The 20,914-nt window shown below is 43.6% G+C and overlaps 1 protein-coding gene across 2 annotated transcripts in view; it reads left to right on the top strand.

Annotated features, from left to right (window-relative positions):
• The first annotated feature begins 20,251 nt into the window (after positions 1-20,251).
• JAM2 (junctional adhesion molecule 2) overlaps positions 20,252-20,914 on the top strand; it is an 85,935-nt gene continuing 85,272 nt past the window's right edge. For both annotated transcript variants that reach the window (XM_075542414.1, XM_075542413.1), the window contains exon 1: positions 20,252-20,566. In XM_075542414.1, the coding sequence (XP_075398529.1) occupies positions 20,500-20,566 (67 nt within the window). In that variant the 5' untranslated portion in view covers positions 20,252-20,499. The remainder of the gene's footprint in view (positions 20,567-20,914) is intronic.

Below are 20,914 nucleotides of genomic sequence, written 5' to 3'. Positions count from 1 at the left end.
TGGAATCTGGAATACTAGACACCAGCAGTGCTTAAGAGAACAAGGAAAGGATGAGGAAAAACAATTATCATAAAGCACAGACAATGGTTTTAAGTTCTATAGCTGGTCCCGAGGCCTGAATTGATCATCATAGTTTCCTTCATTGTCACTCACCCCATATTTTCCTTCCTGTACTCTATCCCTCTACTGGAAAGGGATCCTTTACCTCATGGGATAATCTAAAACTTATTCCTTCAGGAATCGAATCCTGGTCCATCCTGTATTGGATTGTTGCATTTTCCTTAACCAGAAATACTGAGCAAAAAGAGACAACAGAATCTCTGGGTTCCCATTGTCGCCATGGAGGTACAGCAATTCCACTCTCCTACAAACATAACAATCAACCACCTCCCTACCACTAAAACAGTAACTCATTCGACTGCTTGTTATTTCAGCAGGGTAAGAACTAAAATTTTCCAGGGGTCAGTCTCAGATTCCAAAATAACAGAATCATGAATGTGTCTCTTAGTGGAAACTTTTCTCCCATGATCGGTAAGACTCCACTAGAGTCAAGGTCACTGAGAGGAAAACAAAATTTTTTGTCATGGATATTTGTGCACTGGTTAAAGGAGTCACTTGTACCTTCAACCCATATTTTGAACCCATGCATTGTAACCGAGGAGGAGAGAGCATCTAACTCACAGGGTGTTGTCTCCCAACGGATTTCACAAATACCTTTCAGCCATGCCACCATCAACTGTTTCTGGGTGATGACCACATGTTAAGACCACAGACTTGAATCCCTTGTTGTATTTCCCTCTCCACATTTAACCCCAGGTTTGACTGACTCAGGTTTACCTCCCTCAGGAAGCCTCCACTAACCTAACTAGGAAGACCCTTATTAATAGTTCCCTTATGGTCATGATAACTTTGCCTAATCTATTTCTATCTATCTTTTGTGCCTAGATCTCATGAGGCAGAAAATTTCATTTCTATTGCACCTAATTACATTTCTGGCTTTTGAAACAGAGGCTGGTATACATTAGGTATCATTACGTAAAATAGAAAATAGAAACAATATCTAAGAAGAAGGGGAACCCCTTCTTAGAAGCATGTGCTACAAAGAATAACACTAAACCTACAGGTTGGGAAAAGGAGCTGGACTGCCATGCCCACACAGAACCAAACCAAGGAGGAAAAAGAGAAAGGGACAGTCTAGACCCCATAATGACACATCAAGCCCGGAGGACAACTTCTCTGCCCAGAGCTGCTAAGGCACAGAGAGAACCGTAGAACCAACAACAGCTTGAAACAGGATCTAGTTTGTTCACTGGATCATACCACAACAGAAGACGACACTGGGGACACACAGCAGATCAGCAACAGAAGCAAAGCAAAGCCACTGAACACTCCCAAAACTAGACTTCAGGCTAGGAAGAGAAGCTCCCAGAATTTCCCCAGGACCTGTGGGGAGACAGTCATAAAGGTCAGCAGACAGACCTGGAATTATGTATTTTTTTTTCTGCTTGGTCCCTGTTATTGTTGGTTTGCTTACTTGTATAAGATAGGCACAGAAGCAAGCTTGAGGAGAAAGCAATGGGACTGATGGTCCCAGGAGGACTCAGAAGAGAAGGAGACAGGGGAAGGGAGCCGTAATCAAACAACTCCATAGACAGGGGAACAACTAGGAAATTAAAATCAACAACAAGGAGGATGTAGAGATCCTGGGGGTATTGGAGCAACAGCAGTCTAGCTGAGAGGAATTACTAAGAAGCGGAAGTAGGGGGATTATGATCGTGGGGAGGAGGAATGTACAAGAAAACAGAGGAACAATCTAAGAAGCAAGGCTATGAATAGAGGTATAAGCATAGGTGTGCACACATGTAAATACATTAGTTGATAAAAATAGAGGTATTGGCCTATGCATATATATTTATATGGCAATACACTGAGATAGTGGATGGACTTTGGGCCTCTGCTCAAGCCCTGCCTCAATGCAAGAACACTTTGTTCTAACACCCTGACATTCTGTGATGCTCACTCTCCCGACAGGATCGCTCAAGACAAAAAGGGTGCACAAGCAAATGTGGTGAAGAAAGAGGATGGTGCTCAGTTATCAAAAGATATAGCATCTGGAGTTTCAAAGGCTTGAAGTCAAACAAGTGGCCATCTAGGGAAGCAAATAAGCCCACATGGAAAAATCACACCAACCTGTGTGATCATGAGGTGTCACCGGGACCCGGTAATGGATATCAGAAGACCCCAAATAAAAAAACAAACAAAAAACCATATTGTTGAGAAAGAATGAGGTTGGAACAGAGACCCAAAGCCCATCTGTAGACAATGGGACATCCCCTCACAGAGGGGGTACAGGGAAGGGATGAGTTGATCAGGGTGCAGTAAAGCACCAATGGAATACACAATACTCCTCTGCTTCCTTGAGGCTTCCCACTGTCATGACCCCAGTACTGCCTTTCACTGCGGGCTAGACCAGAGTTTGTACACAGGTACAGCTAAGAGATAAGGGCCCACGACACACAGAATCCAGACTCAGGAATGGGTGTACCGATAACAGAAGAGTAAGGGGAAGGAGGGGAGAGCAAGGGAGAAGGGGGAACCTATCACAGTGATTAACACATAACTGCACACCCCTCCAGGGGAATGTACAACAGAATCCATGGGGGAAAGGAGACAACAGTCAGTGTAAGATATGAAAATACTTATAATTGATCAAGGGGGTCACAAGGGTGGGGATGGGAGAGATGGGAAAAATGAAAAGCTGATACCAAGGGCTCAAGAGAAAGTAAATATCTAGAAAATAATGATGGCAACATGTGTAAAAATATGCTTGATACACTTAATGTATGGATTGTTACAAGAGCTGTAAGAACCCCCAATAAAATGATCTTTAAATTTTAAAAAAGGGAGGGGGAAAGTAGTTGATAAAAAGAGGTTTTGGTTGGAAGCTGATGTGGTCTGTTCAATTTTAGACATGCTGATTTTGAGTAAAAATTTAGGAAAATAGATCTAAAGTTTGAGAGAAAGATCTGAACCAAAGAGCCTGAGAGGCCATTAATATTTGGGACAATAAAATTAAAATTTGAACAATAAGTGACACAAGTGAATGGGGAATTGTGGTGAAGTGAATCTCCTTAATATGGTTCTTCAAGGCTTTCAACTCCCATAAAAAATTAGTCTAAGAAACCCACAGATGTGGGGAGAGGTCAAACGCTTACAGACATCCTCCCAGGGTAGTCACCAGACTACAGGGTAAGCCTCTAGGGCAGTGAGTCAACCAGACTATATGGCAGGCCTCACTCCCTGCTACTGGGGACAATAAACTATTCCTCCTTGAAGCCTGTGACCAAGCGTTTTCACCCTACCAATAATGATCTCTATCAACTGAGTCAGGGAATAAGCCAAACTGACTCTGTGACATCCAAAGTTAAGTTATCCGCCCATCTTATCAAATGAATACCCCCAATTCCTCCTCTTACTATTGCATGTATGTCCCTAGACCACCGTCTCTCATTACTGTATTACCTATGGCACAACCCCTCCCTGTGACGTATGTACTCACCTGTAATTAGGGGGCTTGAATGTCCCCAGAGAATATAACAAGCTTGGCCTAACATTAAAGAAAAAACTCTCTCCCTCCACGTGAACCATCAAATGGAGCTGAGGTGAGCATGCTACCATGAATTGTGACTGACTCCCATTTATTTCAATATTTCACTTCTATCTCTCATACTCTCTATAACTTTACTATGATCTTTACTTATTATCGCTGTACAATTGCGCCTGCCGGACCCATAATGATGTGTTAGGGGCTGGCTTCCCCTGACACACAGAGAAAATTTCACCCTATTCTACAGGGCCACTAAGAGTCAAAATACACTTGATGTCAGTTGAGTTTAGCTCTTGGTTATCCATAGTTTCTTAATATGACCCCCCCCCCAAATAAAGCATTATAAATTCTAGCCTCTATGCCTGTAGTTGTAATTCTCCTTTGGAGGGTGTTCTCTGTTAGAGGATGAAGGTGGGATATATTCTGAGTTTACCTTAGTAGAGAGTGTGACTCAAGTCACCATTTTTTGTTCTCTTAAGGATAGAGCCTGCTGAAAGGAACACACAGGAATCCCAGGGCCATAAAGGAAGCAGGATCACCAATGGAGGACATTCCAGATCTCTGTTTAAAGTGATGGAGGCTGAGAGCAGAGGCCCCAAAGGCTGGGGCCCAGAGGGCTTGAGACAAGAATTTAGGCCCAAATTCAGAGGATGAGGTTATATGACCATGAGAGAGAGCAGAGGAGCAGCACAGAGAGTTTGCGACTATGGTGGTTACATAATGTCATGTCAACTTGAACATATTGAAGTGAAAGGTGGTGCTCAGCCTGTCATTCAGATCACAGCCTGACAGCAACTCCTGCTGGGTGTGGCCTTATCACAAGGAGGATTCTGGGAACATCTTCTCTCACTTTGCTTCACCTTCCTGTTGACAAGCCACACAGAGAGCTGTTGGAGCTACGCTGAGAACTTCAAGAGCCCTTCAATACTTCCACCACCATGGGATCCACAGCACATTGCACCCACCTACAGGTGATGTTCTGCATCATTGCATGTGGCTGTGTGAGCCTGAAGAGGGCCTTATGAACTAGTGTCAGACTCAGGGACTAGCATTGGACTTATGGACTTGACCTGGACTGGGCTGGACTGTTTACTTGATATATAATTACTTCTTAACACAAAGCTCTGTCTTAGACAAATATGAGGGGGTACCAAAAAACCCCAGAATTTTTTGTTTCAAAGCTATGTGCCATATTTAAGGTTTTGTTGTTTATTTGTTTTTTACAAAACAACCATATATCACCTTCAATGTACTCTCCATTACACTTAATACATTTACCAAATCTTATATTCCATTCTTGGAAACATTTTTTTTTCAAATTCATCTGTCCATTACACTTAATACATTTGTCAAATCTTTATTCCATTCTTAGAAACATTTTTTACATTCATCTGTTTGGATGGCTGACAGCACCTCCCTCATTTTTTTCTTCACCTTTTCTACGATCAAATCGCTGTCCTTTCATGTCCCTCTTCATTTGCGGAAACAAAAAAATGTCACACACAGAAAGGGCAGGTGAGTAAGGTGCATTTTTTATCAGGTCTGGGGAGAGGAAGGCTGTTTTTTATCAGGTGAGGTGAGCGGCATGCTGGGGTTTTTTTTTTATCAAAAACTGGCACACTGAGAAGGCTGTATGAGCAGGTGCATTATCATGGGGGAAAAAAAGTTCCTCGTCTGCCACAAATAAGTCCTTTTTAAAAAAAAACATTTTATTAGGGGCTAATACAACTCTTATCACAATCCATACATATACATATATCAATTGTATAAAGCACATCTGTACATTCTTTGCCCTAATCATTTTCTTTTTAAAAGAGGACATGATGCAAAGGGCTTAAGTGGAGAGCAAATGCTTTGAGAATGATTGGGGCAGGGAATGTGCGGATGTGCTTTATACAATTGATGTATGTATATGTATGGTTTGTGATAAGAGTTGTATGAGCCCCTAATAAAATGTTTAAAAAATAAGTCATTTTTATTGCACACTGTTACATAATCTTTTCAGAACCTCTAAATAGAAAGTTTGATTAACAGTCTGACCTGGTGGTATGAACTCCAAACGCATCCTGAGTGAACATTTTTGTGCATTCGGGAATTTACCAGATGTCCAGAACAAGGTTTATCATCAATCAACATTTCACCTTTTTTGAAATGAGAAAACCACTGGTACATTTTTCCCACAGTGCTGTCCTTGTAAACTGTGTTCAATATCATAACAGTTTCTTGTGCATTTTTCCAAAACAGGAAACAAAATTTCATAGCCTCACTCTATTCTTTTAAATCACCATCACAAAACATGAGGTTCAAGCAAAACTTGTTTGAAAAATTTCACTGTGACCAGAGAGAACCTTCCCAGGCGACACCACTGGGTGCACTTACTCAGAGTAAGTTGCTCGATGCTGGCCTAAGGAGGAAACATGCATACTATAAAAGCTCCACTCTCCCCAGCATAATTCCACTTTGGGGGGTACCCCTCGTATATGAGTCTCACTACATTTGTTTCTCTAGTCAACCAAGCATAACCCAGAGACCATGAGGCAGAGGCTAAGAGAAGGCTGCAGACTAGAGGAGACATGGCTGTTGACTAAGTAGAAGCACTGTGGTGGGACAATGTATCCTTAATGTTTTCTGATCTGAGCTTGTGAAAACCTCTTAACTTCCCTAATAACTTCCCCTTGATTCTAAGTATTATCTGTCAGTTCTTTCTGGACATTACAATTAATTATTGAACCAGCCTTTAAATAGGGTGTTGCAGGAGGAATGGTTGGTATCAGAATATGTAAAGATGGATGGAGGATAGAGGCAAGGCCCAAGACACTGCGACCTGCGACCTGGAGCAGCTCAGGGACAGTGAATACAAGCTCTTCAAGTATGCAATAGGTATGGCCTCCACTAAAACTACATTGAAAAAAATGAGAAAGAAACAGAAGGGAAAGTGTGAGGTGGAAAAAAGTTGAAGCGGCTGAATTTGAAGAATTTGTGGTAGAAAAAGTAGTAGGCCAATGTGTTATGAATGGGAAGGTGGACTATTTCTTAAAATGGAATGAATTTGTAGATGCTAATGATACTTAGGAACCGGAAGAAAACTTAGATTGTCTGAAATTAATTGAAGCTTTAATTCTTATAAAGCTGGTAAAGAAAAAGATGGAATAACAAAAACAACAAAAAAAGGTCTTTATCTGACAGTGAATCTGATGACAGCAAATCAAAGAAGAGAAGAGATGCTGCTGGGCTCTGCCAGAGGTCTTGACCCTGAACGAGTAATTGGGACCACAGACAGACAGCAGTGGGGAACTGATGCTTCTCTTGAAATGGAAAGGCTCAGATGAGGCAGACTTGGTGCTGGTAATGAGGCGAACATGAAACGCCCTCAAATTGTAACTTTATTTTATGAAGAGAGACTACCTTGGCATTGTGTGTGTGTGTGTGTGTGTGTGTGTGTGTGTGTGTGTAGGACAGGGTTTTATATACAAGAGCAATTGAAGATTGAGAAAACTTCCCAGCCCAGTCCATATCAAGTCCATATGTCCAATTTTAGCCCATATGTCCGATACCAATCTAGAAAGTCCTCTACAGACACACAGAATACTTGCACTGACGCCGAATGCAGGAAGATCACAGGCCAGTGGGTTGGAAGTCCTGTTGGATCCAGTGGTGGTGGAAGCATCTCAGCTAGCAGGGGTGTCCATGTGGCTCCTTCAACTATGAAACTCTGACTGCCTCAGGGTAGCTTCATGTGGTTTCCCTCAGAAATGTCTCCCAAGGAGTGAGTCGATTGTGAGAGAGAGAGAGAGAGAGAGAGAGAGAGAATCTCCTGCCTCCAGGGAGGAATACAGGGGTTCCCAGAATCCTTAGGGGAAGGCCATGCCCAGACATAGGCCGCACTGGCTATCACCTGATGGACAGGCTAGACTCCACCCCTTCACTCTTTTGTCTTCTTTTTAAAAAAAATCATTTTACTGAAGGGTCATACAATGCTTATTATAATCCATACTTCAATTGTATTGGGCATATTTGTACATATGTTGTCATCGTTCTTTTCAAGGCAGTTACTTTTTTTAAAAAGTCATTTTATTGGGGTCTCGTACAACTCTTATCACAATCCATACATACATACATGTGTCAAGCACATTAGTATATTCGTTGCCCTCATCATTCTCAAACATTTGCTCTCTACCTAAGCCCCTGGCATCAGCTCCTTTCTCCCCACCCTCCATCCCTGCTCCCCCCGCCCTCATGAACCCTTGATAATTTATAAATTATTATTTTGTCATACCTTACACTGTCCAACGTCTCCCTTCACCCACTTTTCTGTAGTCCATCCCCCAGGGAGAAGGTTATATGTAGATCCCTGTAATCGGTTCCCCCTTTCTACTCCACCCTCCCAATATCGCCACCCTCACCACTGGTCCTGAAGGAATCATCCATCCTGGATTCCCTATGTTTCCAGTTCTTATCTGTACCAGTGTACATGCTCTGGTCTAGCCAGATTTGTCAGGTAGAATTGGGTCATGATAGTGGGGATCAGGGGGAGGAAGCACTTAGTAACTCGAGGAAAGTTGTATGTTTCATTGTTGCTACACAGCCCCCTAACTGGCTCATCTCCCCAGGACCCCTCTGTAAGGGTATGTTAAGTTGCCTACAGGTGGGCTTTGTGTCCCCACTCCGCACTCCCCCTCATTCACAATAAGATTTTTTTGTTCTTTGATGCCTGATACCTCATCCCTTCAACACCTCGTGGTCACACAGGCAGTGTGCTTCTTCAATGTGAACTTTGTTGCTTCCAGGCTAGATGGCCACTTGTTTACCTTCAAGCTTTTAAGACCCCAGACGCTATATCTTTTGATAGCTGGGCACCATCAACTTTCTTCACCACTTGTCTTCAGCGATCCTATCGGGGAGGTGAGCACACAACGATATGATCTTTTGTTCTTTGATGCCTGATAACTGATCCCTTCGGCACCTTTTAATCACACAGGCTGGTGTGCTTCTTCCATGTGAGCTTTGTTGCTTCTTCCATGTGAGCTTTGTTGCTTCAAGTCTTGTTTGTCTTCAAGTCTTTAAGACCCTAAGTGCTATATATTTTGATATCCGGGCACCATCAACTTTCTTCACCACATTTGTTTATGCATCCACTTTGTCTGTCTTCAGCAATGTGTCGGAAAGGTGAGCATAATGGAATGCCAAGGTAGTTACTTTCTATTGAGCCCTTGGTATCAACTCCTATTTCTCCCCCTGCCCCCACAACCTCGTGACCCTCGATCGATTATAAATTATTATTATTTTCATATTTCACACCAACCAGTCTCCCTTCCCCCATGGTTTCCATTGTTCTTCCCCCTGGAGCAGTTTGTGTGGTTGTGTGTTGCTCATTATGATTGGTTTCCCCTTCTTCCCCTCCCCACTTCTCCCTTACCTTGGCATTCTTATCCAGAAGATGAAGCTCAATGATTGAATCAAAGGAGAAGATCTTGAAAAAGGGGGACATACATTGCATTAGAATTCGTCGTTTCAGACTTCTTAGTGGTTAAGAGCACAGGCTTTGGAGTCAAGTAAACTGGATTTAAATCTGTCTTAATTATTTCCTAGTTGCCTGGTCCTTGCCAAGGTCTTCACTTTCCTAACCTTTGTTTACCAGTCTAGAAGATGGCAATCACATTAGAACTGTGGTGTTGGCAAAGAATATGCTGTAGACTGTCCAGAGAATGGATAAATCAGTCTTGGAAGAAATATAACCAGGGCACTCCTTGGTAGGATGGCGTCCTTTGGGTACGTCTTCAGAAAAGATCAATAACTCAAAAAGAACATTCTGTTTTGTAAAGTCATAGGTCAATGAAAACAAGGGAACCGCCATAAAAATGGACCCAAACATACGAAGGTACCATCTACTCTCTTCACCACATTGTTGTAGCACTCTTCAATTGTCTTGTGAAGGTGAGTTTTGAGCAGGGCCATTTTATAAGAGCTAACTGTTCTTTGACTGGGGCTAGAAACACATGGGAACCCAGAATCCATCTGCTGTCTACTGGTTATGAAATAATCTGACTTACTTTGGTGGCCATATTATGACAACAACAAAATGAAAAGCAGAAAAAAAAGAAAACAAAAACAAAACATTGTCAATCATCCTCCTATGGTATAAGGAGATTACATTGAGAACATCAAGCACTTTTCCAATGACAGAATTTAAGATATTTTTGATATGAGGAGTTTATGCAACTATAGTCCAACTTCAAGCTGCAATCTATGAGTTGTTGCTTTGTACAGACGGACTTCTGAATTGATTGAACTGTGTTTACACTGAGCAGGGGGGTTGGTGCTAGGGGCAATTTTTCTGTTTCATTTCTTATAAGTGCAGATCCTTGCCAATCAGATTAAAACTTGTCATATTAATGCAAGGGGAGCATTGAAGTACTAAATATCTGCATTCCCTTTCATTGGACACCCACTAAGCCAAAGGTCCCACCCGAGATCCGATGACCACCATTTCCACAGTCTTGGGGTGGCTATCCTTTACTTCCTCTCCCATCAGAGTATTTCAGGCATAAGTCCAAGGATACAAGCAGCTTTGAGGTAGGGCCCAGTGCATTCAGGCGGCCTTCCATGTTGAGTCCTTCTGACATGGACTTTGGGGGGGAGGGGGGCGGCGGCTATGTTGCCTGTAAGGGCGGCGACCAAGGTCATCATAGTGCTTAGTCCACGGCATGAGTCACTGAAGGTTGGGTAGGAACTTTCTCAAAAGAGTCTACCCAGGAACACAAAAGGGTTTTTCTCCTCTTAGGTTCCCTATGATTTTGTGTAGCATCCCTTATGCTCCCAATGTGAGGTTGCTCCTCCCCATTAACCTACCATCCTCACCAACCAAAATAAAAGAGCCTCCTCTGAAATATAGATGCCCCTCTCCCTTGGTCTTAAGTTGATTTTCCAGAAAGGTTCTCTTCTTATTCCTCAGGGGCAGCCTGGTGAATTGTCACAGCCTTGTCTCCATATTGTATAGCATCAAGGGGATGGTCTTCTCCCTTTGCCCCCTTCTTGAAGGATTGACCCCCACCAATGTGAGGTCTCTTCTTACAAGGTAGTTCTTATGAAGTGCACATAAGAGAGGTGAGGTATGCTTCATGGCCAGTAAGCAGACTTTTTACCTCTTTGTTTGGGAATAGTGTAGTCTCAGAAAAGTCATTTAACCATGCTGGGCTTCATCTTAACTATGAAATGAGGGAGCGGGAAACAATGAGAAGGCCGTAGGACTGGTCTCTAAGGTAAATCCAAGCTGTAGATTTTAGGATTCTATGCTTATATCCCTTGTGGCATAGTGGTTATGAATTCAGCTGGAACCCAAGAGGCCAGCAGTTCAAAACTGCCAGCCATTCTGTGGGAGAAAGATAGGGTTTTCTACTCCCATAAAGAGTTACCATCTTAAAATCTCAGGAGCAGTTCTACCCTGTCCTATAGGGTTGCTATGGGTTGGCATAGGTTCATTAAGTTTTGAGTCTATCCAGCCTTTGTTTAACCATAGGAAATTATTGTTAAAAGCTAATCCTCTCCCCCAAGAAAATTCCATTAAAAATCACATGCATTGTATCTAAGTATCACTTAATAACTGAACCAAGGAACTGGTAATAAACGTGTGAAACAAAGGCTGGAAGGCAAGCAAGGACGAACGAAGGGAATGAAAAAGGGATGGAGAGTGGGAGGAAGGGAAATTCTATCAACAAATGTAATGGCTGCTGAAGAGCTTGGCTTAATTGGCAGGTAGAACTAACCAAGCGATGTTAAGGAATTTAAGAGCAAAGAAAGTGAAAGAGAATGTGCCTGCTTTTAGTAATGAGGGCCAGATGACAGGTGTGAGTTTTTTGTTTTGTTTTTTCTTGGTAGTGAATTTTGAGCACTGAGTTGTTTTACTACATGTGGAGTAAGCTGTCACTTTGAGAGAGTGCTGTGGGCTACATGCGGGAGATGTAGGCTTTTCTAAATAGGGTCTTTGGGATGAAATGGGAGTTAGGGGTGAGAAGAGGCATAAATGCGCTTGTGGTCATGTCAGCATAGGATGCTCACATCTGTTTGTCCCAGAAAACTGTCTAAGGAGATAAAGGTGAGGGATATGTGTAAGTTACATAAGTTAAGGACCTTGGATTATACTCATAGGAATTTAAAGTCCATAAGAAACACAAGTATTTATATGGTTCTGGAAGTGGAAGGCTCCCCACCCCCCTTCCTATTTTCTCTAAATTGCAGAGTGTGGGCACACTTTCCAGCACCTCTCCACACCCATGCGGAAAAATAACCCATCCAACACAGAAACACCCAATCCGAGCTGTTGTGAGAAGGCACTCAATTTAAACTCAGCCATTTTCCTTGCTGCTTGTTTAGGAAATGTGCCCGACACCTCCCAACACTGCTTTGAATTCTGAATTAGAGTGGGTGGAAAGAATAAAAAATGGTAAGTTGTCCCAAGTTTCTATTTATGGTTACCTGACAGTACTGTTTATAGTATCAGAGTGGAAGTGAACATGACAGGCAAGGAGTGAGCAGGAGGGTGGGACCAGTAGGGTGATGTGGAATGAGACTCTTACAGAATTTCCCCACCATCCCTCCTTACAAAGTGTCCTAGGCTTTTTGCCTCAGGATTCTGAGAAGGGAAGCAATAATGAAGCACATTCCCAACCACTCATTAATGAAGTAGCATTGGCTGTTGCTCTGTCTTCCACCTTCATTCTGCTGTTTTAACTATTTCAATATTTGTTGTTACCTTGTGCTTTCGCTTTTTCAAGTTAGACTGTAACTCTCTACTTTTTTTTTCTACAAGTATTTTGGAGGCTGCCTGCGGTCATGACCAAATCTTGGAAACAATTCTGAACATCTCCATTTTTAGCTTCTAATTCCCTCTAGTGTTTTATTCTTTCTCATTTTCTTCCTCTAGGTCTTCCTCCTGCCTGTTATTGCCATTATTACCATAGAATTACCACTAGATAAATGTCCACATTTTTTTTGCTTGGTTGAACCCATTCATTCTTTTGGTTTCTAGAAAGGTTTCTGAATATTCTAAGACTCAACTTCAGAGTCGCCCAGATGCTTGTTAGAAATACTGCTTCTCAGCTGCACCAAATTTGAACCTCCCATGTAGTCCCTGGGCCTCAGCAATTGAACCCAGCTTGACGTTGGGAATCGTTATTTAAGCATCTCCAGAGGATTCTGAGAGGCATCACCACGGTTTGGTGGATTGATGTTCTAGGAACTGGTGATAGAGTATTGCCTTTGATTCTGTTGACAATCCTGAGGGTTTTCTGAGCTGGAGACCAAGCTAATAGTTTGTAGATCACCTCAACAAGATTCTTGAGTCAACATTCTTTAGTCCACCTATTCCCGTGCCTTTCTCTACTTTCTCCTTTTTACATCTAATTGATGGCATAGAAGGGTTTGTAGAATACCATTTGAATCCACTTGCTGTTTGCTCATCCTTTATGACCATTCAGCCATTCATCACCTCTTTACTGAAATGTTGCGATCATTTTCACACTTGTCCAGCAGCCTTATTCTCTTCTTTCTCTCCATCCTCTGTCGTTCTCCTAGAGTCCTCACTCCAGGAGAACACTATCCTAGAGGACATTCTGCCACAATGAGAAGGCACTATCTCTGTGTTGGCCAATAAATATTACTACATGCAGTAAAGTACTACAATTGGAGAACTGAATTTTTATTAAATACAAATTTAAATAGCCACAGGGGGCAAGTGGTTACCATATGGAACAGTACAGTTCTTAAACATCGATCTTCGTATTTCCTACCCAATTTAAAAACATAAATCAAGTCACCACCTACAGGATGAGGTCCAGAGTCTGTGATGTGATGGTGAGTGATCTTCATAACATACCTCCTTCTGCAGCTGCCATTACCGCCTCTGCTCCAGCTTCTCCGGTTCTTTAATGCTGCCTGTAAATGGTCTTGGAAACCCACAAGCGCTGTTCTGTCCTTCTCTACCAATTCGATGGCAGTGTTTGTTTGGGATGATGTTAGGGCTTCACAGCCTTGTTTTCCTAAAACAAACGGTATCTTTGCAGATTTCCCAAATGTTGATCCTGTGCTTTGCTCTAATGCCCATCCTTCCAAATTTACCACATTCTTCAAGGCTTAATAAAGAGTTGCTGGGTAGTGCTAACGATTAACAGGTTCATCTGCTAAACACAAGGTTGAAAGTTCATGTCTACCCAATGGCAACTCAGCAGGAAAACCCTGTTGATCTACTTCTGAAGAAACAGGTATTAAAAATCCTATGGAACACAGTTTGACACATGGGAATCTCCATCAGTCAGAAATGACTTCACAGTTAATGTTTTTTTAATAAAAATATTTGCTCTTGCCCTGAGGTAAGATTTAAGTAGAGGCCCAAAGTCCATCTGCTTCCTTGTTGCACTTGAATGTATATACATATATAAACAAATTATATATGTATATATATATGGAACTCCCCAAACCCCAGAATTGCACCGGGTAAAGATGAATTTCATAGTATGAATTTTCACTGCTAGCTGAGCATGAAGCAACTCACTCTGAGTTAGTGCTCCCAGTGACATTACCTGGGAAGGTTCTTTCTGGTCACAGTGAATTTTTTGGTAAAAGCAGTTTTTCTCAAACCTCGTTTTGTGTGTGTGTGTGTGTGTGTATGTGTGTGTGTGTGTGGGTGTGTGATGGCTGATTTAAGTGAACAGTGCGAGACTGTGAAATTTTGTTTCCTGCTCTGGAAAAATGCTTCTGAAATTGTTTTAATGTTGAACACAGCTTACGAGGGCAGCACTATGGGAAAATCTCAAGTGTACATGTGGTTTTCTCGTTTCAAAAGAGGTGAAATGTCCATGGACAACAAACCTCATTCTGGACCTCCATCAACTTCCTGAACAGATGAAGATGTCAATTCATAGTGCATTTGGAGTACATTTTACCAGGTCAGACTGTTAATTAAGCTTTCTATTTAGAGGTTATGAAAAGATAGTATAACATAGCATAACAGTGTGTGACAAAACAGGCCTGATTTGTGGCAAATGCAGGACTGGTTTTGACCCCACAACAAAGCACCTGTGCACGCAGCCATATCAGTGCACCAGTTTTTGATTAAATAAAAAAAAAAACCAAACCCAGCATGTCTCTCTTCCTTACCTTACTCACCTGACCTTGCTCCATGCAACTTCTTTTTGTTTCCTTGAATGAAGAGGGACATGAAAAAACAGTGATTTGATGAGATAGAAGAGGTGAGAGAGACATTGCAGAAGACAAGCCACTTGGATGCAACCAGACCACTGAAGCCAAAGAAGCCACAGAGAGACCCCTGCCAGCGATGAGATGCTTACAACACCACTGGATCCAAAGACTTTCTACCTACTGGCTTGTGATAGTCCTGCATTAGACTTCATTGCATGTGTTTCGTGAGTCTGAAGAGGACTTTATAGATTGGTATCAGACATATGGGCTAATATTCAGACTTATGGACTTGATCTGGACTGGGCTGGGATGTTTTCTCCATGTTCAATTACTCTTGTATATAAACCTCTTTCTTATACACACATGTGTGCCCATGGACTTGTTTCTCTAGTCCACCCAGACTGACACAGACAGCTTTACAGCTCCAACAGGGATTTCCTAACTTGAATCGGTGGCTCTGAGGGAATATCAAATAAACCTCTAACTCTGAATTGGAATAATTTTTTTTAAAAAAGAAAGTGAGGGGAAAAAATGAGAGCGGTACTGTCGACCATCCAAACAGATGAATTTGAAAAGTGTTTCCAAGAATGGAAGCGCAGATTTGACAAACATATTAACTGTCGTAGAAAGTACTTTGACCCCTCCCCCGAAAAGAATTTGTTCCAAAGGACGACATTGACTCTGCAGCTCCGGGAGATGGACATATCTGATCAGAGCACACGGGAGCAGACGAAGGGGCAGGAGGAGAGAGTGGAGCACAGCCTGGCACACCAGGCCATGATGATGATGTTCCTGAGTAGAGCAGCCAGTCCACAGAGAGAACAACATGGCTGGCCCTACTATGAGACATGATGCCCCTCAGTGACTAAGGGCGATACAGGGGACAGCACCGGGGACACAGTGTGGGAATTGCACCTGACCTGATCCCACCACACCGAGGCAAATCACTGGGGGAGTGCAGCGGAACAGCAAGGGAATGGAGTGGCAAGGTCCCCAGGGAATGCTGAAAGTGGACTTTGGGGCCAGGGCGTGGTGCCCCAACAGACTGGACTGGAAAACGCTCCTAAGGGCCAGCAAACGATCCCTGAACTAACTACAAGCTTTTCTCTTGTGAAAAAAAGAAAAAAGAAAGTACTTTGAAGGTGATATGTTTTGTAAAGAAAGTTAAAGTTAAATACACCTTGGGGAAAGAAAAAAAATCTGCTTTTTATTTGGGTACCCCCACGTGTGTGTGAACTCACTCAAGGAGAGCGAACAACAGAATTGTATGTAAATGGATATATTGGATGGTGTAAGATGTGGCAAATTAATGAATTAGTTAATAAGGTTCCTGGGAGGGAGGGGATAAAGTGGAGTTGATATCAAGGAGTTCAAGAAGAAAGAAAATGTTTTGAAACTGACTGTGGTAGCAATTATACAATACTAGTTGATGTGATTGAACGATGGAATGTTATGATATCTGTAAGAGCACCGAATAAAATGATATAAGTAAATAGCTCAAGTCAATCTTCTCTCCCCCAATCTCCTCTTATCCTTGTTTTGGGGAAGCCATTTAGTCTCTCATAACAGACTTTCCTTCTATAAAATAGGAATAATAAAATTACCTCCCTTATGGAGTTGTTGGGGGATAAGCTACTGCATCATCCCGCTTAACCCTTTGAGAAAGCATTCAATAAGAAGCAGCTAGTATTATTTCCAGTCCCTCACTAGCATTTATCATTACTCCATTAGAAGTGCATCCAGATGGAAAGCTCTTTCCTCAGGACTTTGAATTTGTTAGCAGCAAAGACTTGATCTTGTGTATTATTGTCCCCCAACACCAGGCACAATGTGGCCATTTGATACATGGCTTGGCTAGGGGACAAATAACTGAGTGAATCAAGTACTCACATAGGATGTCATAGAAATTAAAAGAGAAAGTATGTTTTTTGTATGTGTCTTTAGGGAAAGATAAAAGATGTATGAGGGTAAATCAGGAAGTATTGCTATAAAATCATGGAACCCTTTATTAAACAAATATATTAAAATGTAAAGCTGTTGTTTTTTGACATATTAGATCTATCCACATTTTCAAAATCATTTTATTGGGGGCTCATACAACTCATATCACAATCCACAATACATCAATTATATAAAACACATTTGTATATTCATTACCCTCATCATTCTCAAAACATTTGCTCTCCACCTAAGCCCCTGGCATCAACAACTCATTTCCCCCCCTCCCTCCCTGCTTCCTCTCCCTCAAGAACCCTTGATAATTTATAATTTATTATTTTGTCATATCTTACACTGTCTGACGTCTCTCTTCACCCACTTTTCTGTTGTCCTTCCCCCAAGGTGGAGGTTATATGTAGATCCCTGTAATCGGTTCCTCCTCTCTAAACCCCACCTTCCCTCCACCCTCCCAGTATTGTCACTCTCACCACCGGTCCTGAAAGGATCATCTCTCCTCGATTCCCCGTGTTTCCAGTTCCTATCTGTACCAGTGTACATCCTCTAGTCTAGCCAGATTTATAAGGTAGATTGGGATCATGATAGTGGGGGTGGGGGGAGGAAGCATTTAGGAACTAGAGGAAATTGGTATGTTTCATCATTGCTACACTGCACACTGACTGGGTCGTCTCCTCCTCATGACCCTTCTGTAAGAGGATATTCAGTTGCCTACAGATGGGCTTTGGGTCCCCACCCCACACTCCCCTTCATTTGCAATATGATTTTTTTTTATGTCTGATACCTTATCCCTCAACACCTCGTGATCACACAGGCTGGTGTGCTTCTTCCATGTGGGCTTTGTTTCTTCTGAGCTAGATGGCCACTTATTTACCTTCAAGCCTTAAAGACCCCAGATGCTATATCTTTTGATAGCCAGGCACCATCAGCTTTCTTCACCACACCTGCTTATGTACCCACTTAGTTTTCAGCGATAGTGTCGGGAAGGTGAGCATCATGGAATGCCAGTTTAATAGAACAAAGTATTTTTGCATTGAGGGAGTACTTGAATGGAGGCCCAATGTCCATCTGCTGCCTTAATACTTAGCCTATAAATATATGCACATAGATCTATTTCCCCATCCTCATATATAAATATATTTACATATGTAGGTCTATACACTTTTAAAGGCCATGTTTTCTTTTTTCCCCCTGGATGGTAGCAATTATAATGTTTAATGTATGGAAGAGCTTTCTTTTTTCTTTTCTTTCTCTCCTTAATCATTTTATTGTGGGCTCATACAACTCTTATCACAATCCATACATGCATCCACTGTGTCAAGCACATTAGTATATTTGTTGCCATCATCATTCTCAAAACATTTGCTTTCTACTTGAGCCCTTGGTATCAATCAGCTCCTCATTTCCCCCTCTGCCTCCCCCACCCTCCCTCCTGAACCCTTGATAATTTATAAATTATTTTTTCATGTCCTACACTGTCCGATGTCTCCCTTTCCCCATTTTTCTGTTGTCCGTTCTTTGATGCCTGATACCTAATCCTATTGAAGGGTCGTGTTTTCATCCGTCTATCTCTTCATTAAAGAATTTAAGGTTCTTTGAGTTTGGCGGACAACAAGAAGTCTGAAGAGGCAAGATCAGGGCTGTCGGGTGGATAATGTAAGGTTTACCAATGAAATAAAAAGCAGCCCTTGCTACCCAAGAAGAATGAACAACTGCATTGTCATGAAGGAAACTTTTTCCCAGCCCTTATCTCATTAATCGAGTTTTCGATTTTCCTAAACTTCTTCATAATATGCTCCTATGATCATCCTGTGTGCACAGCAAACATAACCTTCTGGAGCTGCCCTCTCTGCCTTGAATTCAATTGCCCCAGCAGATGCACTCCGAAGCCAATGTTTTGATTGGGCTTTATTGGTTCGTTTTGGAAGGTAAGTTAGCAAGCCGAAGACAAGGAAGTGTATTGCTAAGGAAATAAGTGAACTAACTAGGAAACCTCTCTGCAGCCATCCACTGACTGCAGAAGCATGTTGAAACACATCTTGTTTACATTAAAGCAATACATGTCTAAACTGGAGCCCAGTAGCAGTACTTTTTGACTTACTTTGTATAGTTGTAACAACACTGGGGGGGGGGAGAAGACCCAAAAAAGCCGGCGGTGGGTGGGAAGTGGGGAATGCCATAACTTCTGAAGTATTAACGCTTTCCTGTTACTGCCCTGAAAAACTAGCATATGCCTTTTTGCTCTTCTTGTCTAACAGGAGCTGAGTGTTCTAACATTTGTGTCTTTCTGCCTTTCCTTTTTGGGCCTCTGGGTCCTCTGTCCCTCCTCCCCCACACTCTCCCTTAGTTGCTAAGCTCCATCACTGTCACCAAGGCAACAGTAAGGATGCCTCAGTTCTCACAAGCTCTGCATGGCTAAACTCCAGTCGCCTTTGTCTCCTGAAGTAGCTGACGCTTTTGTGTGTGCGCCACTAAACCAACTGTCTTGCATCTCTAACTTTATCCATGCGTTTACCTAAGGGACTCTGAGGGCATAGTAGTTCTGCCGGTAACTGTGAGACCTGCAGTTTACAAGGTCCAGTAAGAGAAAGATGGGGCTTTCTCCTCTCACCGCCAGTCTTGGCAGCGCACAGGGGGCCGTTCTACCCTAACCTTTTCTTTCTTACTTTTGTAACCTTTAAAACCATAACAACAAGACACTTAACAAGTTGTTCTCCTGGGCATGGCCCTTTCTCAGACCTGTCCATGTAGAAGATCTTAACGGTACCATTGTTATTAGTCCTAAAGGAACAAGTATAAAAAGTGCCAGTAGACCTAGGGTCCATTTTAAAGCATGAAACAGAGCGTTCATAATAGGCTTCCCTTTTACAAGCACAGAATACCAAAAATAACCCTGACAAAGGGCAGCTGTAGACTTTTAACATGTAGAAAACTCCACAGGCAGGAGTTATGTAACTGTTCAGACGCACGATAAATATTTCACCACTGTCAGCAGAACTTCTATCTCTGACAGCTGGAAACGCAAAGACCAAGGCACACCTTCCTTCTCCAAGGAGTAAAGAGCTGAGGTCGAGAAAGCTACAGGCTGCTGCTGCTGCTCAAATCTGAGACCGCTGTCCCGCGGCGGCCGTCTGGGGCGATTTTTTTCTCTCTGTGTCGGCGGAGGGACCCACACACCCCCATCTTCTGGGGGGCTCTCGCCAGCAGCTTCCCGACCATTCCCCCAAATCTCCACGCCCAGGTTGAGGACCCAGTTTAAGAAGTTCTGTGCCAAGGAGCGCAGGAGGCCAGGGGGTGCCGGCGGGGCAGGCGCAGTGCCGCGCTCGCAGCCCGCGCCCCGGGACAGCTGGCAGCCCCGCGCCCGCCCGACACAAAGCCGAGCCATCCGGCGGCGCGGACCGCGGGGACCACGCGCGGGGCTTTCTCTTCCGCTCCGCGCTCCCGTGCGCCCTCGCTAGGACCCCGCGGACACCTAGTCCGCAGGCACGGCCCTCCTTCTTTTACCACCGTCGCCGGCTATAAAGGACAGCCGCGGACCCCTAATCCCAGGCTCAGGGAGACTTGCAGCCTACCAACCCGCTGCGAAGGCGCTCGGGGCAGGCAGCAGGAGCCCACGGCGTCCGTCTTCTCCCGCCGTCACTCCTTCTCCTGCCCCCCGGAGTACCGGGGCTCCGGGCGGGTCGGCAGCGCCCCTGCAGCCTGGACCCTCGGCCTCGGACGAGCAGCCCGCTCCGGTCCCTGAGAAGATGGCGAGGGGGAGCCGCCACCGCCTCCTGCTGCTGCTGCTGCGCTACCTGGTGGTCGCCCTGGGCTGTAAGTTGCTGGGCGCCCTCCGCGCCTGCACCCCTCCTGCCGGGAAGCCCGGCCCGCGGCCCCCCAGCCCTGCGCGCCCCTCTCCGCCGTGCTCCCCAGGCTCCGAGCGCAGGGCACCGCATCTGGCCGCCCCGGGCCAGCTTGGGGAATCCGGGGTGCGGGTGGGACATCGGGCAGCGGGGACCCGAGAGGCCAGTGTCCCAGGTTGTCTCGTTTCTCGTAAATGGCTTCGCTTTTACCAAACTAGTTCGAGAAGATAAAGGGTCCCAGCAGCAGGCTCTTAGAAAGTTGGAGAAGTTTTCAAAGACCCAGTGATGTATGTGATCAGAACGCAAAACTCACTAACTA

Source organism: Tenrec ecaudatus, chromosome 2, assembly GCF_050624435.1.
Source record: "Tenrec ecaudatus isolate mTenEca1 chromosome 2, mTenEca1.hap1, whole genome shotgun sequence".
Taxonomy (NCBI): domain Eukaryota; kingdom Metazoa; phylum Chordata; class Mammalia; order Afrosoricida; family Tenrecidae; genus Tenrec; species Tenrec ecaudatus.
This window is presented reverse-complemented; position numbering and strand designations above follow the sequence as displayed.